Source organism: Zeus faber (genome assembly GCF_960531495.2).
Source record: "Zeus faber genome assembly, chromosome: 14".
NCBI lineage: Eukaryota > Metazoa > Chordata > Actinopteri > Zeiformes > Zeidae > Zeus > Zeus faber.
In genome coordinates, this window is record NC_137200.1 from 31165924 (window position 1) to 31193215 (window position 27292).

Sequence of the window (27292 nt, forward strand, 5' to 3'; positions counted from 1 at the left end):
CGTAAACTCGTAATTTGGGAAACTTGCTCATGTCGATACTCACACTTTAATTAATAATCAAAACATACACACATACTGTACATACTGTACATACATACATACATACTCTACATACTGTACATACATACATACATACATACATACATACATGCTGTACATACATACATACATACATACATACATACATACATACATACATGCTGTACATACATACATACATACATACATACTGTACATACATACATACTGTACATACATACATACATACATACATACATACATACATACATACATACATACATACATACATACATGCTGTACATACATACATACATACATACATACTGTACATACATACATACTGTACATACATACATACATACATACATACATACATACATACATACAGTACATACTGAACATACATACTGTACATACATACTGTACATACTGTACGTACATACATACATACATACATACATATATACATACATACTGACATACTGACATACAGTACATATACAGTATACTGCACACACACACATATACATATATATATATGTATATACATAAACACCACAGACACTCGTTGTTTGGCTGCACTGTGCTTGTATGACTGTGACAGATGAAAACATGTTGATATTCAAGTGTCACTGTGTAAGAGATGAATTGTACAAGCACGTTTCCTACAGCTACATCAGTACAACCCTCGTTGTCTTGTATTTTAATAAGAAAAAAAAGATCTATTATACTCTATAACAGTGGTTCTCAATATGGGGTCCAGAGACCATCAGGGGTCGTTCAAATGATTCCAGGGGGTCACCAGCAAAATGATTAATAATTAAACTGAACCGTTAGAAAATATACAATAATTACTGTTTTGGTCTTAGCTTCAGTTCTTAGCTGAACAGGTATGGAGGTCGGACTAAATCATTTCAAGCAATACAAGTCAGTTGAGGTCCCAGAGACAAAATCTTACGAAATGTGGTCCATCGACGTTAATATGAAAAAGGTTGATAGCCACTGCTCTATAAGATGCCACTTTAATTCCTAAGGGCGCGAGCACCTCGTGTCCAATACGCACATTTTAATATTTTTTGTATTTTTAGAGTTTATAGAGCTTATTGTGTGTAATCACCGGGTGTCATTTCACTGCATATAGGTATGACCGTATGTATATGTATGTGACAAATAATCACTTGAACTTGAATTAATAATAATCAGAGATGAATCAGAAACTTTATGTGGAGTCAACTATTTTGGCCTTGGCCTCATTAATACAGTGTAGTCCAAAACAACGTCATCAATGGTTGGATGCAATATGTCATCTTGAGAGGACAGAAGATTATTCAGAAACTCAAAACTAAACTAAAAACAATTCCTGGAAATAGACTCCCGCTTCTGGACCTCAGTGTATCCAAGTATGCACACGATCAAGCCACTGTCAAACTATTTACTTTCAAAATGTCCACGATGAAACCGAAACGTTCTTAGAATTTGACTGCTGGCATGTAAAATAATCTGTGAGAGAATTTTTTTTTTTTAAATATACACACACCTCATAAAATTAGAATATCAGGAAAAAGTTCAATATATTTTGTCACTCTTTTCAGAAAGTGAAACCCATATATTATATAGATTCATTACACAGAGTGAAATATTTCGAGCCTTTATTTCTTGAAATTTTGATGATTGTGGCTTTAGATAATGAAAATCCAAAATTCAGTGTCTCAGCAAATTAGAATATTACATAAGATCACTCAAAAAAAAAAAGGATATTTTAAACAGAAATTTCAGGCTTCAGAAAAGTATGTTAATTTCTATGCACTCAGTACTTGGTTGTGGCTCCTTCTGCTTGAATGACTGCATGGAGGCGGTGTGGCGTGGAGGCCATCAGCCTGTGGCACTGCTCAGGTTTCATGGAGCCCAGGTTGCTTTGAGAGCAGCCTTCAGGTCATCTGCGTTGTTGGGTCTGGTGTCTCTCATCTTCCTCTTGACAATACTCCATAGATTCGCTATGGGCTTCAGATCAGGCCAGTCTGCTGGCCAGTCAAGCACAGTGACACCACGGTCATGGAACCAGCTTTTGGTACCTTGGGCAGTTTGGGCAGGTGAAAATGAAATCAGCATCTCCATCCAGCTTGTCAGCAGAAGGAAGCATCAAGTGCTCTAAAATGTCCTGCTGTGTTGACTGTGCACTTGAGAAAACACAGTGGAGCAACACCAGCAGATGACATGGCAGCCCAAAACATCACCGGCTGTGGAAACGTCACACTGGACTTCAAGCCATGTGGATTCTGTGCCTCTCCACTTTTCCTCCAGACTCTGGGACCTTGATTTCCAAATGACTCATCTGAAAAGAGGACGTTGGACTGAGCAAAAGTCCAGTTCTTGTTCTCCACAGCCCAGGTCAGAGGCCTCTGACATGGTCTCTGCTTCAGGAGTGGCTTGACACGAGGAACGCCACATTTGCAGCCCGGGCCTCGGGTCGGTCTGTGCGTCGTGGCTCTTGATGCGCTGACTCCAGCCTCAGCTCACTCCAGCCTTGTCAAGCTCCCCCAAATTCTTGAAATGATCTAGCTTGACCATCCTCTGGAGGCTGCGGTTATCCCTTTTCCTACCGCTCAACTTTCTATGAACATGCTTGGATACAGAGCTCGGTGAACAAGCAGCTTCTTCAGCCTCCTGGTGGAGAGCGTCAGTGTCTTTCCCAGGACGCTGTGGCCTCCTGAGCCAGACTGACAGAGCATTTCAAGACTCAGGAAACCTTTGCAGGTGCTTGATGAGGCTGTGACACCATGACTTCACAATATTGTACTTTTTTACAATATTCTCATTTTCTGAGACACTGAATTTTGGCTTTTCATCATCTAAAGCCACAATCATCAACATTTCAAGAAATAAAGGCTCAAAATATTTCAGTCCACGTGTAATGAATCTATATCAGATTTGGGTTTCACTTTCTGAAATGAGTGACAAAAATATTGCACTTTTCCATAATATTCTAATTTTAAGCGATGTACCTGTATATGATATCTATGTTTATAATATCAATATATAATATCTGTCCATCCTATTTAGTTTCCACTTAATTTATTCAATGGTGTGTCCAGAGGAATATAACTGGAGAGATCACTTGAAATACTTGTGTCAATACACAAAAGGGAGCATCAACTGAAATATTTCGGCACATAAAAAAAAATAAAAAATACCACAAATATTGGAAAAACGTAACTTTATAAGAACGCACTAAATGTGACAATTTCCAGAACATGAAAAATATACATCAGTATTTTGTCTTAGAATATTAGGCAAAGAAAACAAAAAAATAAAATAAAAATAAAAAAAGTTCATCAGAAACAGCAAAAAACAACTGACTCAGAATCCAGGAAGATTTACAGGAAAGTTGATGAGCACACATTCTGTGCACAAACACCCAAAACATTCATAAACCAAATCCCAAAAGGTCAGCTTATAAAAAACAAGGGTACACTACAGATAAAGCATGCATAACAGTGTTGTCCCTGACCGGGGACAACAAGGAAAACAGATGCTGCTAAAAATAACTAAGAATATGAGGAGGAGGAGGAGGAAGACTCCAGAGCCAATCAAGACCTCAAAAAGGAGGAAGTGCACACATCACTCTGGGGGAGTTATTGCTACACCAAACGGTTACCGATACCCTAATAATAGTGTCCTGGTGAGCACTACAAACAAATAAATACGCACATCTTTAGGAGGTGGTACACCACCTCCATGTCTCCATCAAAACTATGAAGCGGAGCAGTGCTGGATGCAGGGTGGAGGGGCCAGGCGTTTGTAAGGAGGCACTTTGAAATTAGAAAAGATGTGAGACAGGAAACGCATGCAGGAGCAAACAGGGCTGTATTTCCTTTAAAAAGGCAGCGCAGAAAGGCGGTGAGACTCCTAACTGGGGTGGGGGTGAGACAGATGCCAACTCGGCACAGAGCGACTTGTGCAGAATGAGCTTGAGAGGCGGACGTTGGCGGCAGAAGGGTCTGAAGGCTGAACCGGGACCAGAAGAAAATGAACTGAGACGTTTCACATAAACAAGCGCTGTTGATTTGGTCTGAGTGTCTGTCCGGGTGGAAGGAGAATCGATATATGACGTGGTTTGGTCGGTGCTTTGCACAGTTCTTTACAGTATGTTCCTGGATGCTGAAGCAGTTCCGCGGTGACCGTGGTCTCGGTGGTTTTCTGAGGTGGCCGTGGCTGTCCTTCTGCGTCCTCCGTGGTCGTCACCGTAATGTTCTACGCGGCCCGCGCTCGGCCGGCCGCTTCCACCGGCGTGGAGGAGGGAGGGCCTGGCAATAGGGTGGACGTGCAGAAGGCGGTGCCATGTTCATTTTCTATTTGGACACCTGTGGAAAGGTAGAACGGGAGAAGAGCGCTGAGAGGCGGGACTGCAGCTCTGCAGCCGCTTCACACGTCATGTTTGGAGAAACGCCGGAAGCACATACCCTGAAAACGTGAGGCTACAACTTTGCTTTATTTCAATCAAACGCCATCTCTTGGCTCTTCCGTACACAACGGGCAACTTTCCTCTTGAATTCTCCGTGCCTATCCTCCCTCCATTCTTTCTGCATGGGGAATGAATGAAGAAGGAAAAACATGGCCGATTATACCAGAGCGGCACCGCTTCAATCAAATGAACATCAACACTGAAGCTCCTTCTCTTACTGCAGCGTCCACGTTGGCCGGCGAGTCCCCGTTGGGGTCTGCGAGCATAGAGATAACGCTAATCATGATGGTTTCCACTGTGTGGATGGGCAGCCAGCGCTCCTCTGGTTTCTCGTAGCCGTACTTATCCTCGCCGGGCTCGTGCAAAATAGAAATACAGACGTCGCCGTTCTTGTCGACTGGAAACCAAAACAGGGAGAGCGAAAAATTAGAATTTCTGAGGCAGATTTTTCAAGACACGCAAAGGCAACCGGCTGTTCTCACAGTTCAGTGTTGCTTTTCATCAATGTTGGTAATACCCAAACTGACAGAGGCAGCAAACACAATTTGCATAACAACTAAGTGATGAAGGTTCTCAATCTGGAAGAAACCCACAAACAAGGGGAATATCAACACTTGCACTGTAAAGAGCAACGCTGCACAGGGAAACCTGCTTTTTGATCAGACAAACAAGCGCTTTACACAACTGATCTACACATTTTTCATGGGTACTACCATTTCCTTCCTTCATTTTTATATGTAAGATAAAATTTAATTGAAATGGAATTAAATTCAATCAAATGAAAGATTATTAATCATGACTGGAATATGAAAACAACTTGATGTATTTATTTATTTAACCTGTGCTGTCAGCGTGCTGCACATACAACACAGAGTATTTGCTCCTTTGCATCTAGGACAGAGTTAGTCTGCAAGTAGAGTTCAACTTGTCAACCTGCAATGCAGCCTTTTATTCATCATCAAATATCAACAACTGCTGCAATAACTCTGTCCTGACCTGTAGGATGTCAAGAGCACAGTTTTTGGTTATGGAGAACCACCACCAACCCTCCTCTTTGGAGAACTATTCATCATGTTTGGCTCTATAAGCAACTGATCACTACTCCAAGAGGAGGAGGATCACCACGGTGAGACAAATAAACATAGAAACAAACAACATTTACACAGAAAACAAACATAGAACGCAACAACATGTACATGGAAAAACAAACACTGGACAACAACGTGTTTTAAAAACAGTGAATTAAGTCCAGGAAAACTGGAACTACAACTGGTCACGTGGCCTCTTCCTGTCATAGTTATGGCAGCAAATGAGGGAGGAAAGGAGAGGGATGCAACCAGGAGGGTGCTGTGTGTGTGTGTGTGTGTGTGTGTGTGTGTGTGTGTGTGTGTGTGTGTGTGTGTGTGTGTGTGTGTGTAGGACTTATTCAAATTGGTTCTGGTGTATGAGGTCGGTTTTATATGGGAGAGCCTCCAAGCAGCGGAAAAGGGCCCGTAGCCTACACTGAGTCCCGCAGCCATACAGACATCAAACGGCCGCAGGAAAGCCCCGAGCCCCCGCCCTGCAGCCACAGAAGACCACCCACCCAGCCCCGAGGAGCATAACCCAGTCCCAGGGAGCAGGAGGAGACCCAACACCCCAGGGCCGCACACATACAACCCGCCCCCACGTGCAGGCATGAGACGCGGCCACAGAACCCGGGCCGTGGACGCCAGGCACCGACACCGCGCCCTAACCGCCCACGCCCACCGGAGCCCCGTGCAAGAGCGAGGCCCGCCCCGCCCCATCCAGCCACAAGTCCTGAGCACCCATCCACGTAGCAGAGTGTGCTCAGCGCAGGGCACCTGGGGAGTCCACTGCAGCCTGGTCACCTTGGAAGGGGTATTCCTCCTTCTGTGGTCCCTATGTTTACCTTGGGCCCTTGTGTGATGAAAAGGGACTTCAAGCGTTTTGTCATGTCATTTATAACAAAGAGCACAACCATTGTTGACGCACAGTGTGAAAGCACCATTACAGAACAACAACCTGCATTCACAAAATGAAAACTAAAGAATTTTTTTCCCATAACTTACCATTGGGGTGCCAAATATCTGTGATAAATTTCATTTTCGGTGGCCTGAGAGGGTAGTCTTTGGGAAATGTCAGATGGGCTTTAAACACGCCCCCTTCACTGTGAACCAAGACAAGAGAACAGATCGTTGGCAGTTGAAAACAAAATGTTCTAAAGATCCAAACCTGTGTCTGTGATCGTGGGCAAAGAAGTGTTGAAACCTGAAACAAATGTTGCAACACAATAATGAGCAATGGTGTTGGACGCTTGGCCGAGTGTTAGACTTACAATAGTGTATCTGGGGGTCCGATGATTAGAACCTCCCATCTGTACAGATCATTGTCGTCTATTAAACCCGCTGAGAATCCTTCTACTGGGTTCTTGTTCAGTTCTGGAAAAGAAATTAAGAAAGGTTTGATTAGGTTAACTGGACTCATTTTGCCCACTTAAGGATAACAACTCATTAAAAACAACACACAACCTTCTTGATCGACATGCGCAAACAAGCGATTTACATCTTGTGATGGATAGTGGACACTTTGCTGTCTAACACTAGGTTACAATAGGGTGTTTGCCGCGAATTTCAATGATACAAAAAGCTGATGCCGAGATCCATACCAAACATGTCAAATATTAAAGAAAATGTATTTTATTTTCTGCTGTTCTAAAACATAGAAGGTGCTAGATATCCAAGAGCAAAAAATATACATTATTTGTTAATTACGTCCAAATCAGCCCAACTACCAGTCTACACTATTCAGTAAAGGTAACAGATCAGAAGTCAGTATTGGCTGCTATTTGATCAGAAGCAACCTGGTTTATGTTTTTCAGACAACAATCAATGTCTTTAATGAATGAATGAAAAAATAATAATAATTAAAAAAAAAAAAAAAAAAAAAAAAAAAGGTTGAGTACCATGAACGGATCAGAGATCTGAATCTCTGATCACTGTCAGTCTGACAGCGAGAAAACACTCAATGCATCCCTGAAATAAAGATGAATTAAAAACAACAAAAAATCTTATACAACAGATAAATTCACAAAAACGTGAATACAAACGAGGTTCCTCATACTGACCCAAATCCCAGCTGTCAAATTAAACTCCAAATACTTGATAAAGTAAAGGATCTCTCTTTCAATCAGAAATACTTTTCAATAACAAAATTGGGAATGACACAAAGATACTGTCTTAACTTCATCATAATACCAGTACCACCAATAGGTCATAACCCATAACAATGAATGACAGCATTGCCCTGGTTTAGAGGCAGCATTAGAAACAGGTCATAGCTTAGGCCATAACTAAGACCCCCCAGCAGCAAAGTTTTGTATGAATGTGAACCCTGGTACTGTTCGCATGTTCCCTTGGCAGTGAGAACTGTGTCTTTGTTTCATATCGGAGGGGCTTATAATGCCAAGTGTGTAGTAACAGTCCTACCGACTCAACCAAAGTGGGTGCGGGTTAGAGTGCGTAGGCACATTTTAAATTGAGATCAGTGATTCTATCTTTTCTTAAATCTATTTATGGCATTTTATTTTTCTGACTACCACCTTTTATTTATTGATATGAGACACTCTGATTTTTCCCTTGTGTAAAAAAAAATGACCAAATAAACTTGCCTTAGATTGCAAACCTTCACCAATGCAAAACACTACCTTTGCGGGGAAAAAAAACTTGAATAGTCTTTGAAAATAAAATTATCTGCTGACACGTTTCCACTCTAAGCAATATTTTGGTGCATTTGGAGCCTGGCTGAACTGATCACAGTGCAAACTGAATGCAACCTTTTGAGCTAGATTCAAGATTCAAGATTTTTATTTGTCACATACATATACATACTTTCATACATATATGCAGTGAAATGTAATGCAACGCACCCAGTGATAGCACACAATATGTCCTAGGAAAAAATAAAAATAAAACATTTCTTTCTATAGGCCGACTAACTGACTCCTAAAACGTAATACAGTACGTTGAATACTTAGCTAATGTCTTAACTTGTCACTGAACGCTGCCTGGTGTCGTCCAATGCTCTCACACTGAAACGACCAATGAAATCGGAATCATGGCCAAATAACCTTCTGACATTAAGTGCCATCAGACCCAATTGATTATGTTGTTGATAACGCTAAATGAGCTCCTGTCACTTACGCAGGCAACAACCCTGGCAACATGTGGGTGGTGTTATACGTGTCCATGTGCGAACCATAATCCGCTATCAAAACTACACTCATGTGGGTCCGTGACAAATGAGGCACAAGATTGACTACAAATACTCATCGGGCTTCAAATCGTATGATTTGTTCTGAACCATCACCAAGCCATGAAGGTTCTAATAAAAGACAATTCATGTAATGCACTGTCAGCGGCTCAGCTCATTACTTACCATCATCACACCCTTCAATGGATTCGCAAACAACGTCATATACACACCGCGGCTGTGAAGGACGGTGAGACCGCGGTGGGTTCTCCATCCAAACGTGAAAAGAATTAACCCTTTGTATTAGCAGCGCTAAGCTAGCAGGCTAGCACGGTTAGCCGGCAGTTGCGTGCGGCCGCTAACAGAGGAGCAGCGGACCTGGTTCGGATGAGACAGAGTCTCGGACGGTCGTGGTGCTACGACTGAGGCGACAATCGTGTAAAGGAGCGTTTATTACGAAACAGTTTGTGGAAGCAGAGCTGGCGCCGGCGCTAGCTTCCCGGCTAACGGTGGTTGTTGTGTCCGGTTACCTGCCAGCTGCCTCCGGAGCAGCAGCGCGGACTGGGACTCCGTCATGCCGGGGACTCTGCGAGCACACTGTCCGGGTCACACACACACTTATTAGCTTTTTTCCCCCCTCAGCTGGACTTGGCTTCGACGCCTGTTCAGCATTCTCCGTCGTTCTCCTCCTTGGTCGCGGGGCGCACAGCTCCTCCTACCGAACGGAGTGCGCGTTTCCCGCGGAAGGGACGTGACTCACCCGGCGGAGCTCGACGCGGCTTCTCCAACGCAGCGGAGGGGGGCGGAGCTTGTATCCAATTACCAGAAGTCACCTGACTGTGACGTCAATCAGCGACCGGAAGCGCATTCGACATTCCATGAACCGCCCCCCCCCCCCGCCACAGGCAGACCAGGGCGCAGTGGAACAGACCGATGTGTTTTCCTGTTCTAAAGTCACTTCATGTCTGCAGTGGTCCTTGGCAAAGCTGAACTGTGTGACATTAATAAACTTTCCCAGTCTCATGTTGAGGGTCATACAGATGAATTCCCCCATCACTCACGTTTTATTTGAGGTGAGAAACTCAGTCCAAGCAAGTCTGAGACTCCTGATGGTTTGAGGATCCCAATGTGTGTGATCACACCTTGTAGATTCATTGCTTTCCCTAATTAAGTGTAGTTATGTTAAACACACAAACCATTAGCGCCCTGATCAAGAGTTACTAAATTATGACAAACAAAATCCATGTTCAAATACTTTTATTATGGTCATGCCGAATACACCATGTTTAAAATTAAACCATCAACAGATCATAGAACGCACTACACAATGAAATAGTGTAGAATTACATTAAATTTACTGCCCACCCCTGAGACGCAGGACCAGGTGGAGGGTGGACTCCTTCTGGATGTTGTAGTCAGAAAGGGTGCGGCCATCTTCCAGCTGCTTGCCAGCAAAGATCAGCCTCTGCTGGTCAGGGGGAATGCCTTCTTTATCCTGGATCTTGGCCTTGACGTTCTCAATGGTGTCGCTTGGCTCCACCTCCAGGGTGATGGTCTTGCCGGTGAGGGTCTTGACAAAGATCTGCATCCCTCCCCTGAGACGCAGGACCAGGTGGAGGGTGGACTCCTTCTGGATGTTGTAGTCAGAAAGGGTGCGGCCATCTTCCAGCTGCTTGCCAGCAAAGATCAACCTCTGCTGGTCAGGGGGAATGCCTTCCTTGTCCTGGATCTTGGCCTTGACGTTCTCAATGGTGTCGCTCGGTTCAACCTCTAGGGTGATGGTTTTGCCGGTGAGGGTCTTCACAAAGATCTGCATCCCACCCCTGAGACGCAGGACCAGGTGGAGGGTGGACTCCTTCTGGATGTTGTAGTCAGAAAGGGTGCGGCCATCTTCCAGCTGCTTGCCAGCAAAGATCAACCTCTGCTGGTCAGGGGGAATGCCTTCCTTGTCCTGGATCTTGGCCTTGACGTTCTCAATGGTGTCGCTCGGTTCAACCTCTAGGGTGATGGTTTTGCCGGTGAGGGTCTTCACAAAGATCTGCATCCCTCCCCTGAGACGCAGGACCAGGTGGAGGGTGGACTCCTTCTGGATGTTGTAGTCAGAAAGGGTGCGGCCATCTTCCAGCTGCTTGCCAGCAAAGATCAGCCTCTGCTGGTCAGGGGGAATGCCTTCCTTGTCCTGGATCTTGGCCTTGACATTCTCAATGGTGTCGCTTGGCTCCACCTCTAGGGTGATGGTCTTGCCAGTGAGCGTCTTCACAAAGATCTGCATGTTTGACCTGTACATTAAAAAAAAACCAATGCTGATTGAATCAACTATTTTATATCATGATGATGTAGAGCGACATAACTCCTACCAAATTAAATGAATCGCGGCTCTATCAGCTTGAAACCAGACAATATTTTACGTTACCGTATGGTATTGAAATTTCGGACCCAGCGCCATTTTAAGACAACGCAGGCCTTTTGTACTTGGATACAAGAAAAGTGCCGTCAATTACTGGCAAATGTTCGTCTCACATCGACAATGACAAAAATAACAGCCTTAACCTGCCGTTAAATAAAAATTCCCTTTAATAGCTGACAGTCCTTCATTGAATTAACAATCGGTATAACGCTAGCTGCTATGGCTAGCTAGACCGCGAGCGTCACAAACAGAAAATGTTGGCGATAAACTATGTCGCGATAGATGTAGCTGTTGCAAAGGGGCACCGTCAATTACAACAGATTAATACATAAACGGTTCAACTTCATGTGCAACAAAAAGGCGCAATGTCTTACTTACAAATGTTATCAGGGACGGGACACTACTGAACAGCGAATCCACCAGATGCTCTGCATGCGCGGAAAATGGCGTCACTGTTTTTATACTGGAGAGTCATCCGGCAAATATCCATCCGCGTGAAACGAAAGAAAGGGGAAAAAGTAGTTCTCATTGGTGAACGTTTCCTTTTATATTCGTTTGATTCGCGTCATACAATGAATATGTTAACAATATATATATATATATATATATATTTTTTTTTTATCGATATTTGGAATGAATGATGGATTAAGATGAAATGATAGCACTGTGAACTATGTGTCACTTCGATGTTTTGCTGGCGCCAGGTTGGTTACGTTTGTCCTTCGGATGTTTCCGGACCGCTCGGGGTGACGTAAGCCGTGTTGCATTCTGGGAAAGCGAGGAGAAGAAAAGGGGGAAGTTGATGTGGCGTCGGAGCCGAACTCCGTCCGTGACTGTATCGCTGCGGTCACGCCATCTACTCTACACTTCACACATCTACACAAAAAAGGTGTACGGGGACCAAAGTCAAAATACACTGTGAGAATACAGGGCGGCGCCGGCTCAGTCTCTCGCCCACGGATTGCGGGTGCCGTCGGAGCCGGAGCTCAGGACCTGGACATGGTTGGAGGGCGGGGACGTAGTGCAGATCAAGTCCGGGGGCCCGCGTCGTGCCAAAAAGCGACCGTCCGCCAAAAACTGATTGCAGCATTAACTTTGTCACCGAAAGATTACATTACATTGCATTGCATTTAGCAGACAAGCGACTTACAATTATTCAAACAGCGACGGACGCAGCCATCAGGAGCAATTAGGGGTTAAGTGTCTTGCTCAAGGACACTACAGCATGCTAGCAGGAGGAGCCTGGGATCCAACCAGCAACCTTTAGATGACTAAACCACCAGCTCTACCTCCTGAGCTACCATCCCCATAAAGATGAAAGATGAAATACCTGTTGAAATACCTTTATAGGGCCACGAGCCACGTCACCCATGTCTCCCTGTAGCTTAACTTTGCTATGGGACTAATAAAATAATTTAGTAGAATTTAGTTAAAACTGGATGTTTTGTGTAAGTACTTACAGACCCACTCACCCCCCATCCAAGCCAGTGTATCATCAGTGCTGGTCCCAAGCCCGGATGAATTAAGAGGGTTGCATCAGGAAGGGCATCCAGCATAAAAACCATGCAAATCAAACATGCGGACAACAAATCTGACTTCCAAACCGGATCGGTGGAGGCCCAGGTTAACAACGACCGCCACTGGTGCCGTAGGTGGAAATTAACGGTAACCAGGTGACTGGGAAACAACTGCAGAAGTGCTGAGGGAGAAGGCCAAGAAGGTACTCGGTGTATCATGCGGGAAGAGGAAGGAAGACAAAGACTCTTGGTGGTGGAATGAGGAAGTACAGGAGAGCATGGAGCAGAAGAGGTTGGCGAAGAAGAAATGGGAAAGTCAGAGATGAAGAAAGTAGACAGGAGTACAAGCTGATGTGGCGCAAGGCAAAGAGAGAAGTGGCAAAGGAAAAGGAAAAGGCGTACGAAGAGTTGTATGAGAGGTTGGACAGTAAGGAAGGAGAAAAGTACTTGTACCGATTGGCAAGACTAAGGGACCAAGCTGGGAAGGATGTACAGCAGGTTAGGGTGATGAAGGATAATGATGGGAATGTGCTGACTAGTGAGGAGAGTGTGTTGAGAAGGTGGAGGGAGTACTTTGAGGAGTTGATGAATGAAGAAAATGAGAGGGAGAGAAGAGTGGATGATGCGGGGATAGTGGATCAAGAAGTGCAGCAAATTAGCAAGGATGAGGTGAGAACAGCATTAAAGAAGACGAAGAGTGGAAAGGCAGTTGGCCCAGATGACAAACCTGGGGAAGCATGGAAATGTTTAGGTGAGATGGCAGTGACGTTCCTAACGGACTGTTTAACACCATCCTGGAAGGGGAGAGGATGCGGAGGAGTGGAGAAGAAGTGTACTGGTACCATCTTCAAGAATAAGGGAGACCTACAGAGCTGTGGTAACTACAGGGGAATAAAGTTGATCAGCCACAGCATGAAGCTATGGGAAAGGGTAGTGGAGGCTAGGTTAAGAGGAGCGGTGGGGATCAGTGAGCAGCAGTATGGTTTCATACCAGGAAAGAGTACTACAGATGACATGTTTGCTTGAAGAACACTGATGGAAAAGTACAGGGAAGGCCAGAGAGGGTTGCACTGCGTCTTTGTGGATTTAGAGAAAGCGTATGATAGGGTGCAGAGAGAGGAAGTGTGGTATTGCACGTGGAAGTCGGGGGCGGCAGAGAAGTAGATAAGAGTGGTACAGGATATGTATGAGGGCAGTCAGACAGTAGTAAGGTGTGCAGTAGGCGTGACCATGGCATCAAAGTGGAGGTGGGACTGCATCAAGGATCAACTCTGAGCCCTTTCTTGTTGCAGTGGTGATGGACAGGTTAACAGATGAAATCAGGCAGGAGTCTCTGTGGACTATGAAGTTCACGGATGACATTGTGATCTGTAGCGAGAGTAGGGAGCAGGTGGAGGAGAGCCTGGAGAGGTGGAGGCATGCATTAGAGAGAAGAGCAATGAAAGTCAGCAGGAGTAAGACACAATACATGTGCCTGAATGATAGGGAGGGCGGAGAAAAGATGAGAATGCAAGGAGTGGAGGTGGAGAAGGCGGATGAGTTCAAGTACTTGGGGTCGACCATCCAAAACAGCGGAGAGTGCAGGAGAGAGGTGAAGAAGAGAGCACAGGCACTGTGGAGTGTGTGGAGAAGAGTGTCCGGGGTGATCTGTGACAGAAGGGTTCCAGCCAGAGTGAAGGGGAAGGTGTACAGGACGGTAGTGAGAGCAGCCATGTTGTACGGTTTAGAGGCGGTGGCGCTGGCAAAAAGGCAGGTGGATGAAGTGGAGGTGGCAGAGTTGAGGATGTGGAGGTTTTCATTGGGAGGGACAAGGATGGACAGGATTAAGAATGAGGACGTTAGAGGGACAGCTCAGGTTGGACAGTTTGGTGGAACAGGAAGAGAGGCCAGATTGACATGGTTTGGACACGTGTGGAGAAGAGATGAGAGTTACATTGGGAGGAGGAGGCTGAGGGTGGAGCTGCCAGGCAAGAGGAAAAGAGGAAGCCAAAGAGAAGCTTGATGGAGGTGCTGAGGGAGGACATGCAGGCGGGTGGTGTCAGGGAGAAGATGTGCAGGACAGAAGGTATTGGAGGCAGATGATCCGCTGTGGCCACTCACGGGAGCAGCCCAGAGAAAAAGAAGAAGAATTACATACCCCCCACAGGTGCAGTCACTTGCTTTCATCATCTCTTGTGCAATCACTCACTTTACTCTCTTCGACCTCCCTCCTGGCACAGAGCGTCACTCATTACAATATAAACAAGGAATTAAAAAAACACATAATGGATGTAAAAAAAATATAACTTCAGAGAGCAAAATAAAATCAATAGATTACAGACACTAACTACTGCTTTGGAGTTGTAACGTTACGGTATACTTGGTTCTGATTGGACGTCAAAACTCGGGTCAGAACGTGCCTGCAAGGCTTTAATACAGCACTGCAGAGCAACTTGGCTTTTCCATGAGTGAATGATGAGATGTCAAGTTACTCATATATTCCTTTATATATTATAAACACATTACAGGATTAAATCGTATTTTTCTTTGTAGCCCAGTGTGTGGCGATCTGCTCCGCCCCTCCCGTCTCACATTCACACATCACATGGGCGTGGTCCAAGGTAGGAAGATTTTTTTTCCTCGCTTGGACCCGCCCAGTTTCGCCCAGCTATCGCACAGCTCTCTTTCTGATTGGCCACGTTTTACTTTGCAAGTCCTCGCAACGAATGATTTGCCAGTGTAGATTCTAGCTTCAAGACGCCTTCCTCCTCTTCTCTTCCCATTTTAATGCTGATGTGACAAGCAGCAGTGGCACCGGAGACATCACGTCACCAACAACACCCACTGTGACCCCCCCCCCTCCCCCCTTCTCAGGTGTTGAAAGGGGCTGGCTTCTTGGACAGCAGCAAATGGTTGAAGGGAGACAGGGGGTCTTAAAGGCCTCCCTCCAATTACCCAAACCCTAACCCTCGGCCGAGTCGGTGGACGTGTGGCTGGCTGAGCAGAGGCGCAAGGACTGAGGAGGGGTTTGTCTTGCTTTTTTGCTTTTATAGCCTGTGTGTGTGGATTTTGAGTGTGTGATTTTAAGAAATATATATATATATATATATGTGTGTTGATTCATAACTACAATAAGGGACAGATGAGGAGTTGGAAGGTATTTCCAACTCCTCATCTGTCCCTTATTGTAGTTATGAATCAAAAAAATATTGTGTTGTGCAAATAAATAACACCGTATTAGAAATAAACAAAGCAATGTAGGTGTGCAAATAAACACCTTGTGGAAAATAACAATTTCTAAATTGGTATAATAATGAATATTATTAATAAAAATAACAAAATTGTAGGTGTTGTGCAAATAAACAACTCTTTATTTGTTGTTCATAGGCAGGGATTGAACTTCCTTGTTCAGGGGGAGGGGTGACCTCAAAGTAATCAGCTGGCAGTCTGCCCAGATGATCTGCCCCAGAGAACACCGTTGCTGTGTTAGACACACACACCAGCGTACACACACTTTACCATTTTATGATCTTGTGCTCACAGAACATGGCTGAACTTTGATATTTGGTGCTGACTGCGTTTCAGCTGAATGGGACTGCAGCCCATTTTCCCTTCTGCATTTTTTTGTTGTTTTCCCAAGACACACAGACCAAACCTGCCCTCTCTCTCCGCTATATATACTATATATACTTTATACACTATGTAGACACACTATACACACAACATATACTATATATACTGTGTATATATATATATATATATATATACTATATATACTGTGTATATATAACCACTACACTAGCGTTCTCAATTGCCACGCCCCCTTACAGTGAAATAACACTATGAACACAAAATAATAGTGTTATAAACAAAAATAAACAACCCTGGGGTATAGGGTATATTATTGTCGTCCATGGGTTGGGGGTCGGCTGGGTTTGTCCTGGATACCTGGCAACCCTGCCCATGTTTAATTTTTGCGGCATTCAAGCACAAGCAGGTCGCAGAGAGACGCAACTGGAGCAGCGTGGTGGAGCAACGACTGATGCTGCTGCTCCACCTGCACCTGCTACGGCTGATGGAGACCAACACCCGGAGCCGTGCTTACAACAAATGTTTTCTTCTGTCGGGGTGAGAGATGCCTCTCTTGTCCTTACTGAAAAATAGGGAAATTTGGCAACCAGAACAAAATCAGAGTAAGAAAAAAGCCGCTAGCAAAACACATGAAGCCTGGCTTTTTTACATACATTTAATAGCATAGAATTACTTTTGATACCCAAGTACATTTAATATCATAGAATTACTTTTGATACCCAAGTACATTTAATATCATAGAATTACTTTTGATACTTAAGTACATTTAATAGCATAGAATTACTTTTGATACCCAAGTACATTTAATATCAAAGAATTACTTTTGATACCCAAGTACATTTAATATCATAGAATTACTTTTGATACTTAAGTACATTTAATAGCACAGAATTACTTTTGATACCCAAGTACATTTAATAGCATAGAATTACTTTTGATACTTAAGTACATTTAATAGCATAGAATTACTTTTGATACCCAAGTAAATTTAATATCATAGAATTACTTTTGATACTTAAGTACATTTAATAGCATAGAATTACTTTTGATACCCAAGTACATTTAATAGCATAGAATTACTTTTGATACCCAAGTACATTTAATAACAAAATTACTTCTGATATCTAAGTACATTTCATAGTATAAAATTACTTTTGATACTTAAGTACAATTAATAGCACATCAAGTAGTATTCTAATCAGTGACTCACTTCTACCGGAGTAGTGTTTGGTTAGATAGCTCGACTTCTCAATTGTGGCTTTCGGGTACTTTTTCCACCAGTGTATATACACTTTACTTTTCTCTATCCATAAACATGCCTCGGTAATTATTCCGATGCTTCCATCACTGCTTGGAGTCTAATGCTGCCGGTGCTTCCTCCACTGGGCTAGCATAGCGCTGCCTTGTAGAGAACGTTTAAACGCCGCCTTACCTCTCCCTTTCTTGCCGAGGCTCCCCCGCGGTGTTGAGCACGTCTCACCTCAACCGAGGAAGGACGTGAAGGTGCGACGTGTCCGCTCGGCTGAGGGGCCGGGAGAACCGTACTGCGCATGTCAGGGCTACGCGTTTGCTGTCGCATAGCAACAGGAGCAGGCGACCAGAGGCGGAAGTGCTGCGTTGCGCCAACGACGTCTTTAGCTTCCCGCACACGTGACTCCGTCTCTGCCGCCCAGTAAAGTTGAGGCTCATTGGGCGCAGGGGCCACACCTGGCCCGTGTGAGGCCGTCACATGTTGAATTTGGTTTGAAAATTACTGTAAATGGCAAATTTTTTTAAAGTCACCTTGTGTAATTACATTTTCCAATTTTAAAACCACCAAAATGAGCAGAACAAAGACTTGATTTATATGACCCATTTAAGGTTTTCCCAATGACCTTTAAGGTAAAAGATTAACTTGTGTTGAATTTCATGTATGTGTTGTGCAATTTACCAATACTGTGTAAAGACATTTTCCATGGCAAAAAGACGGTTATTCTGTCCACTGTGGACAGATCCTCCATGGCCAGCAGCACCAGGTGCCAATGACCACCAGTAACTCATCGGCTGACATCACATTTCAAAAGACAAAAAAAAACAGTTTGATCTTTTTATTAACACTCATGTTGTGTCAAGTAATATGTTCACTTTAGTGATTACCAAAAAAAGAAGATTTAATTTTCAGGTTGTTAAAGAAGCAATACATGCAATACAATTTACTGCCCACCCCTGAGACGCAGGACCAGGTGGAGGGTGGACTCCTTCTGGATGTTGTAGTCAGAAAGGGTGCGGCCATCTTCCAGCTGCTTGCCAGCAAAGATCAGCCTCTGCTGGTCAGGGGGAATGCCTTCCTTGTCCTGGATCTTGGCCTTGACGTTCTCAATGGTGTCGCTTGGTTCAACCTCTAGGGTGATGGTCTTGCCGGTGAGGGTCTTGACAAAGATCTGCATCCCACCCCTGAGACGCAGGACCAGGTGGAGGGTGGACTCCTTCTGGATGTTGTAGTCAGAAAGGGTGCGGCCATCTTCCAGCTGCTTGCCAGCAAAGATCAGCCTCTGCTGGTCAGGGGGAATGCCTTCTTTATCCTGGATCTTGGCCTTGACGTTCTCAATGGTGTCGCTCGGTTCAACCTCTAGGGTGATGGTTTTGCCGGTGAGGGTCTTCACAAAGATCTGCATCCCACCCCTGAGACGCAGGACCAGGTGGAGGGTTGACTCCTTCTGGATGTTGTAGTCAGAAAGGGTGCGGCCATCTTCCAGCTGCTTGCCAGCAAAGATCAGCCTCTGCTGGTCAGGGGGAATGCCTTCCTTGTCCTGGATCTTGGCCTTGACGTTCTCAATGGTGTCGCTCGGTTCAACCTCTAGGGTGATGGTCTTGCCGGTGAGGGTCTTGACAAAGATCTGCATCCCACCCCTGAGACGCAGGACCAGGTGGAGGGTGGACTCCTTCTGGATGTTGTAGTCAGAAAGGGTGCGGCCATCTTCCAGCTGCTTGCCAGCAAAGATCAACCTCTGCTGGTCAGGGGGAATGCCTTCCTTGTCCTGGATCTTGGCCTTGACGTTCTCAATGGTGTCGCTTGGTTCAACCTCTAGGGTGATGGTCTTGCCGGTGAGGGTCTTGACAAAGATCTGCATCCCACCCCTGAGACGCAGGACCAGGTGGAGGGTGGACTCCTTCTGGATGTTGTAGTCAGAAAGGGTGCGGCCATCTTCCAGCTGCTTGCCAGCAAAGATCAACCTCTGCTGGTCAGGGGGAATGCCTTCCTTGTCCTGGATCTTGGCCTTGACGTTCTCAATGGTGTCGCTCGGTTCAACCTCTAGGGTGATGGTCTTGCCGGTGAGGGTCTTGACAAAGATCTGCATCCCACCCCTGAGACGCAGGACCAGGTGGAGGGTGGACTCCTTCTGGATGTTGTAGTCAGAAAGGGTGCGGCCATCTTCCAGCTGCTTGCCAGCAAAGATCAGCCTCTGCTGGTCAGGGGGAATGCCTTCCTTGTCCTGGATCTTGGCCTTGACGTTCTCAATGGTGTCGCTTGGTTCAACCTCTAGGGTGATGGTCTTGCCGGTGAGGGTCTTCACAAAGATCTGCATCCCACCCCTGAGACGCAGGACCAGGTGGAGGGTGGACTCCTTCTGGATGTTGTAGTCAGAAAGGGTGCGGCCATCTTCCAGCTGCTTGCCAGCAAAGATCAACCTCTGCTGGTCAGGGGGAATGCCTTCCTTGTCCTGGATCTTGGCCTTGACGTTCTCAATGGTGTCGCTCGGTTCAACCTCTAGGGTGATGGTCTTGCCGGTGAGGGTCTTGACAAAGATCTGCATCCCACCCCTGAGACGCAGGACCAGGTGGAGGGTGGACTCCTTCTGGATGTTGTAGTCAGAAAGGGTGCGGCCATCTTCCAGCTGCTTGCCAGCAAAGATTAGCCTCTGCTGGTCAGGGGGAATGCCTTCTTTTTCCTGGATCTTGGCCTTGACGTTCTCAATGGTGTCGCTTGGCTCAACCTCTAGCGTGATGGTCTTGCCGGTGAGGGTCTTCACAAAGATCTGCATGTTTGACCTGTAAATTACAACCCACATGACTGATCTGTTATGGCTCTAGAAAAAATATGAAATATAATGGCTGGGGGGGGCCTGGGGGGGTACCGCTCACACCAGACGCCACTGGCAGGCGCTGTTTGGACCGTTCATATGAATGTCTTATTTTTACATTTGAAACTATTCACCACTTAAAAAACTATACTCAGAAAGTCAATGTTTTCCGTTGTTGTATAACTGTCTTGTACAAATATTGTTCGATAAATATTTAAGTGTTCGTTATACGTAAAAACGAAGTGATGAACGCCGTAGGCTCCAATGAACTCAACCCATTTGAAAACAGTAGTTTGATTTAATAAGCAATACAGAAAATGGGATTTCCTTGATAACTCATACAGTTTAAATCCTATTATGGTTGGGAAACGTTTGAAAAAGTTGCTTTGACGGACTGGAAATTCGAGAGATTTTTCCAGCGACCAGCTCGTCATATGCTTCTGCGCCATTTTGAGTGAGTCAGACCTTTTGTTCGGTCTGTAATGGAAGACATGAGCCATTTTAACCTACCAAACGCTGGCGCCAAATCCCATCCACCCATTAGTTTTATCCACGTATCAGTATAGAATAGATCCAAGTTGTTCAACATTAGCGCCCAGCAACAAGACTATGAAGCAGCATCGAAAGAATGCGTCGCCACGTCGTCTATTTTTGGCACTAGTTTATACCAATTCACACACACATCACTCGGCATTTCACAACACATTTACTTAAACAATATAAAATAAAATACTCGTACTTACGTGTATCGGGGACCAAGCCTATGCGATGATCAAATTTTCAATGATCCGTGACGCTCCTCTCAAGATCTTCTATTGCTCTCGTTGACGTTATGCCGCCCCAGGTAGAAGAACGCCATATTTATAGAACAACGCAAATACGTGACCTATAAATATGAATCCGCGTATAGAAATAGTCCCCGCTACGCCAAAGCGCACCTCTCAGCGTCACGCACCTTTCGGTTGGGAACGTGTACGTCTGCTCATGCTGACGTAACAACTGACTCCAACTCACCATCCAGACAGCCATTACGTATTTCACTTTGTTCTTTTTTAAACATGTCATTCCCAGGCGGAGTAATATCTCGCTTCGTGCTTCGGCAACAGTTCTAGAATTTGCTCGAACGACGCGGGGGCCCCTCCTTCCAAAGTCTCTGATTGGTTCCCGACATTGTTTGTCTGCTCGGGGATTGGCGGAGAGGCGTCGCAGTAGATCCTGGTCGGTGTGTCTGACGGCAGCCGCGCCCTCCCTCCAAGAGCGGGTGGAAGTGGCTCTATTACGTCACTGTTGTCGCCGAGCACCTGCAGGGTATTCAACCACACGTCTCGTCTCAATGACGACGTTTGTGTCGGGCCGGCGGTGACCGTGCAACCCGATTGAGCGTCAATACAAAAAAAACAACCTAAGACGAGGTGGAACCGGGACGGATTGTCCGATGAAGACCTGGCGGGTGGTGGTGGATGGAGGTGGGTGGTGGTGTTTTGATGTCTGCCAGTCGAGGCCACGAAACAAAGAACACATTTTGGGAGGGTTTGCAACCATTTGAAACCCCCCCACCCTGTTTTTAAGTTTCCCGAAACAGTGATTTTTATGGATTTCAAACGAGCCCCCCCCCCCGTGCTTTTGGGGCAAATGTATTTTTGTCATAAGAATAGTGATATATATATTATATACCCATAATAATAATAATCATAATCAAAATAATAATAATAATAATATGTGCGGGACAAGTGGTTTCGGGTGGTGCCGCGCATGACTCAGCAGAACAGCTACGTCACAGTCCCACGGGACGTCACGTGTGGGCGCCGCGTGACGCGCTCGGACTCAGTGGAGGGCGGTTCGACTCTGTTCGGGATCCGCTTCCTGGCGGTGATTCGGTAAAAGACGGAAAACACAAAAGAGTCGTTGGCTTTGTTTCCCCTCACCCTTCGTTCGTCGATTCGTTTGGTGTCCCGCTGTGGCTCTCCGCTGGACACGGGATTTCGTCACAATTATTGATTTAGGTGGAAGGATGTAAGGTGTGGATATAAAAAAACAAAGAAATGATCTGTGAGTGAACCGCCAAAGTTATTTACTCATGTCCAAATTATTTTATTGATGAAGTGTAAATCAGTTGGATTCCAGGAGCGACAATGCAAAATGGCCAATTCTATATTTATTTGAACACATAATACCGCCCTTATTGACTCATTAGACCGCTGTTATTTCGGGTCATTAGCACTATTATCCTTGTTCATACTGGTATTATCATTGTGTGTCACTCTGACTTTTCTAGATTCTACTTTCTCGTCCCTCAGTAAAGAGCTGCCACCGAATCAACGACTCTTCTTGTCCGAGTGACTCCAGACTCCCGAGTCAATCCAGGATTTGTTGACTACGGACGAATCGTTTCGCAGCTGTCGCCTCACTGTTCTGCCCCAGTGGAGCAGCAGGTTCCTCCTCCTCCTCCTCCTCCTCCTCCTCCGCCCGAGGCGCCAGGAAAAGCCAGCAAACAGAGTAAAGGTCACTTCTGTGTTGGAGGTGGAAGGTGCCACAAAGCTTTTCCTTTTGAAACGTGTCCTTGTTTTATTGGTCTGTTTGTGCTGACCAGGTCTGATGGGTGTTTCAGACACGTATGGGACAATAGACGTGGAAGCCTGAGAAACCATTAAAAATGACAAGAAAGGAAAGTTTCAGCAAATTCAGGAAAGGATACGTGACACCCACTTTGGTGTGTGCTATGACATCAACCAGTTCAATTTTGGTCTCATCTAACCAGACTATTTTATCCAGTATTTCATTGTCTTGTCCAAACGTGTTCTTCTTCAGCTGGTGCTGCAACATGCTTCTTCTTCTTCTTGTGCCTCAACATGCTTCTTCTTCTTCTTCTTCTTCTTCTTCTTCTTCTTGTGCCTCAACATGCTTCTTCTTCTTCTTCTTCTTCTTCTTCTTCTTCTTCTTGTGCCTCAACATGCTTCTTCTTCTTCTTCTTCAGCTGGTGCCTCAACATGCTTCTTCTTCCACCGTGCTCCGGTGGGTTATCGCCCAAATAGGAGCCTTTCTGTGTGGAGTTTGCATGTTCTCCCCGTGTTCACATGGGGTTTCCTCCACCTCACGTCAGTAAGGACCCCCACCAAAAACATGCACCATCATCGTCTGACCAGCGATGGACACTTATCACCTGGTCCCCGGGCGCGTCCACGTACGCTGCCCACTGCTCCTGGCTGTGCCCCCGGAGGAAGGACAAGCCAGGATGGGTCAAAAGCAGAGGAGCCATTTCACCGGCACCATCAAGCGTGTGCATGTGTGTGTGTGTGTGTGCAAGCATGTGTTGTGGAGTGTCGTGTGACAATTAAAGACTGTTTCTTTCTGTTTCTTCTTCTTCTTCTTCTTGTGCCTCAACATGCTTCTTCTTCTTCTTCAGCTGGTGCCTCCACATGCTTCTTCTTCTTCTTCAGCTGGTGCCTCCACATGCTTCTTCTTCTTCTTCAGCTGGTGCCTCCACATGCTTCTTCTTCTTCTTCAGCTGGTGCCTCCACATGCTTCTTCTTCTTCTTCTTCTTCTTCTTCTTCTTCTTCTTCTTCTTCTTCTTCTTCTTCTTCTTCAGCTGGTGCCTCAACATGCTTCTTCTTCTTCTTCAGCTGGTGCCTCAACATGCTTCTTCTTCTTCAGCTGGTGCCTCAACATGCTTCTTCTTCTTCTTCTTCTTCTTCTTCAGCTGGTGCCTCAACATGCTTCTTCTTCTTCTTCTTCTTCTTCTTCTTCTTCTTCAGCGGGTGCCTCAACATGCTTCTTCTTCTTCTTCTTCTTCTTCAGCGGGTGCCTCAACATGCTTCTTCTTCTTCTTCTTCTTCTTCTTCTTCTTCTTCAGCGGGTGCCTCAACATGCTTCTTCTTCTTCTTCTTCTTCTTCAGCGGGTGCCTCAACATGCTTCTTCTTCTTCTTCTTCTTCTTGTGCCTCCTCTGGTGAGGAGCACCTGGTCGTGGCGGGTTGATGGTGAAATGTTCTTTCCACTTCCAGACAACGCCCCCGATGCTGCTCACTGGAACATTCAGACGTTTGGAAATAGGTCTGTAGCCTGTGCCATCAGGATGTTTTGCAACAACACGGTTGCGAAGGTCTTGCGCTCGCGCTCTTTGGTTTCACCCATCATGAGATGCTGCTTGTGCGACACCATGGTCATGAGAAACCTTTTTATAGGCCATCAACGAGGAGTAAAGCAGCTGGTGCCTCAACATGCTTCTTCTTCTTCAGCTGGTGCCTCCACATGCTTCTTCTTCTTCTTCAGCTGGTGCCTCCACATGCTTCTTCTTCTTCTTCAGCTGGTGCCTCCACATGCTTCTTCTTCTTCTTCAGCTGGTGCCTCCACATGCTTCTTCTTCTTCTTCTTCTTCTTCTTCTTCTTCTTCTTCTTCAGCTGGTGCCTCAACATGCTTCTTCTTCTTCTTCAGCTGGTGCCTCAACATGCTTCTTCTTCTTCTTCAGCTGGTGCCTCAACATGCTTCTTCTTCTTCTTCTTCTTCTTCTTCTTCTTCTTCTTCTTCTTCAGCGGGTGCCTCAACATGCTTCTTCTTCTTCTTCTTCTTCTTCTTCAGCGGGTGCCTCAACATGCTTCTTCTTCTTCTTCTTCTTCTTCTTCTTCTTCTTCTTCTTCTTCAGCGGGTGCCTCAACATGCTTCTTCTTCTTCTTCTTCTTCTTCAGCGGGTGCCTCAACATGCTTCTTCTTCTTCTTGTGCCTCAACATGCTTCTTCTTCTTCAGCTGGTGCCTCAACATGCTTCTTCTTCTTCTTCAGCTGGTGCCTCAACATGCTTCTTCTTCTTCTTCAGCTGGTGCCTCCACATGCTTCTTCTTCTTCTTCAGCTGGTGCCTCCACATGCTTCTTCTTCTTCTTCTTCTTCTTCTTCTTCTTCTTCTTCTTCTTCTTCTTCTTCTTCAGCTGGTGCCTCAACATGCTTCTTCTTCTTCTTCAGCTGGTGCCTCAACATGCTTCTTCTTCTTCTTCAGCTGGTGCCTCAACATGCTTCTTCTTCTTCTTCAGCTGGTGCCTCAACATGCTTCTTCTTCTTCAGCTGGTGCCTCAACATGCTTCTTCTTCTTCTTCTTCTTCTTCTTCAGCGGGTGCCTCAACATGCTTCTTCTTCTTCTTCTTCTTCTTCAGCGGGTGCCTCAACATGCTTCTTCTTCTTCTTCTTCTTCTTCTTCTTCTTCTTCTTCTTCAGCGGGTGCCTCAACATGCTTCTTCTTCTTCTTCTTCTTCTTGTGCCTCAACATGCTTCTTCTTCTTCAGCTGGTGCCTCAACATGCTTCTTCTTCTTCTTCAGCTGGTGCCTCAACATGCTTCTTCTTCTTCTTCAGCTGGTGCCTCCACATGCTTCTTCTTCTTCTTCAGCTGGTGCCTCCACATGCTTCTTCTTCTTCTTCTTCTTCTTCTTCTTCTTCTTCTTCTTCTTCTTCTTCTTCTTCAGCTGGTGCCTCAACATGCTTCTTCTTCTTCTTCAGCTGGTGCCTCAACATGCTTCTTCTTCTTCAGCTGGTGCCTCAACATGCTTCTTCTTCTTCTTCTTCTTCTTCTTCAGCTGGTGCCTCAACATGCTTCTTCTTCTTCTTCTTCTTCTTCTTCTTCTTCAGCGGGTGCCTCAACATGCTTCTTCTTCTTCTTCTTCTTCTTCTTCTTCTTCAGCGGGTGCCTCAACATGCTTCTTCTTCTTCTTCTTCTTCTTCAGCGGGTGCCTCAACATGCTTCTTCTTCTTCTTCTTCTTCTTCAGCGGGTGCCTCAACATGCTTCTTCTTCTTCTTCTTCTTCTTCAGCGGGTGCCTCAACATGCTTCTTCTTCTTCTTCTTCTTCTTCAGCGGGTGCCTCAACATGCTTCTTCTTCTTCTTCTTCTTCTTCTTCTTCTTCAGCTGGTGCCTCAACATGCTTCTTCTTCTTCTTCTTCTTCTTCAGCTGGTGCCTCAACATGCTTCTTCTTCTTCTTCTTCTTCTTCAGCTGGTGCCTCAACATGCTTCTTCTTCTTCTTCTTCTTCAGCTGGTGCCTCAACATGCTTCTTCTTCTTCTTCTTCTTCTTCAGCTGGTGCCTCAACATGCTTCTTCCTCTTCTTCTTCAGCTGGTGCCTCAACATGCTTCTTCTTCTTCTTCTTCTTCTTCTTCTTCTTCTTCTTCAGCTGGTGCCTCAACATGCGTCTTCTTCTTCTTCAGCTGGTGCCTCAACATGCTTCTTCTTCTTCTTCTTTTCAGCTGGTGCCTCAACATGCTTCTTCTTCTTCTTCTTCTTCAGCGGGTGCCTCAACATGCTTCTTCTTCTTCTTCTTCTTCTTCTTCTTCAGCTGGTGCCTCAACATGCTTCTTCTTCTTCTTCTTCTTCTTCTTCAGCTGGTGCCTCAACATGCTTCTTCTTCTTCTTCTTCTTCAGCTGGTGCCTCAACATGCTTCTTCCTCTTCTTCTTCAGCTGGTGCCTCAACATGCTTCTTCTTCTTCTTCTTCTTCTTCAGCTGGTGGCTCAACATGCTTCTTCTTCTTCTTCTTCAGCTGGTGCCTCAACATGCTTCTTCTTCAGCTGGTGCCTCAACATGCTGCTTCTTCTTCTTCTTCTTCTTCAGCTGGTGCCTCAACATGCTTCTTCCTCTTCTTCTTCAGCTGGTGCCTCAACATGCTTCTTCTTCTTCTTCTTCTTCTTCTTCTTCTTCTTCTTCTTCAGCTGGTGCCTCAACATGCTTCTTCTTCTTCTTCAGCTGGTGCCTCAACATGCTTCTTCTTCTTCTTCTTCTTCTTCTTCTTCTTCTTCAGCTGGTGCCTCAACATGCTTCTTCTTCTTCTTCTTCTTCTTCAGCTGGTGCCTCAACATGCTTCTTCTTCTTCTTCAGCTGGTGCCTCAACATGCTTCTTCCTCTTCTTCTTCAGCTGGTGCCTCAACATGCTTCTTCTTCTTCTTCTTCTTCTTCTTCTTCTTCTTCTTCTTCTTCTTCTTCTTCTTCTTCAGCTGGTGCCTCAACATGCTTCTTCTTCTTCTTCAGC

General features: G+C 45.3%; 3 protein-coding genes across 3 annotated transcripts; all 3 read right to left on the bottom strand.

The window, feature by feature from the left end:
• Positions 1-3220: 3220 nt before the first annotated feature.
• Positions 3221-9444, bottom strand: ube2g1a (ubiquitin-conjugating enzyme E2G 1a). The gene is made up of 6 exons (XM_080014238.1): positions 9265-9444; positions 6822-6924; positions 6556-6653; positions 4702-4880; positions 4482-4601; positions 3221-4382 (listed from the first exon to the last, which is right to left on the bottom strand). Exons 1-5 carry the CDS (start codon positions 9308-9310, stop codon positions 4515-4517), a joined length of 513 nt encoding a protein of 170 aa, XP_079870364.1. The 5' UTR covers positions 9311-9444; the 3' UTR covers positions 3221-4382; positions 4482-4514.
• A 532-nt stretch (positions 9445-9976) lies between these two features.
• Positions 9977-11604, bottom strand: LOC307239738 (polyubiquitin-B). Its single transcript, XM_080013283.1, has 2 exons — positions 11520-11604; positions 9977-11013 (listed from the first exon to the last, which is right to left on the bottom strand). Exon 2 carries the CDS (start codon positions 11004-11006, stop codon positions 10089-10091), a length of 918 nt encoding a protein of 305 aa, XP_079869409.1. The 5' UTR covers positions 11007-11013; positions 11520-11604; the 3' UTR covers positions 9977-10088.
• Positions 11605-18300: 6696 nt separating this feature from the next.
• LOC307240172 (polyubiquitin-C) lies at positions 18301-21190 on the bottom strand. The gene is made up of 2 exons (XM_080013849.1): positions 21033-21190; positions 18301-20257 (listed from the first exon to the last, which is right to left on the bottom strand). The coding sequence occupies exon 2, from the start codon at positions 20248-20250 to the stop codon at positions 18421-18423; it is 1830 nt and encodes a 609-aa protein (XP_079869975.1). The 5' UTR covers positions 20251-20257; positions 21033-21190; the 3' UTR covers positions 18301-18420.
• Positions 21191-27292: the final 6102 nt, after the last annotated feature.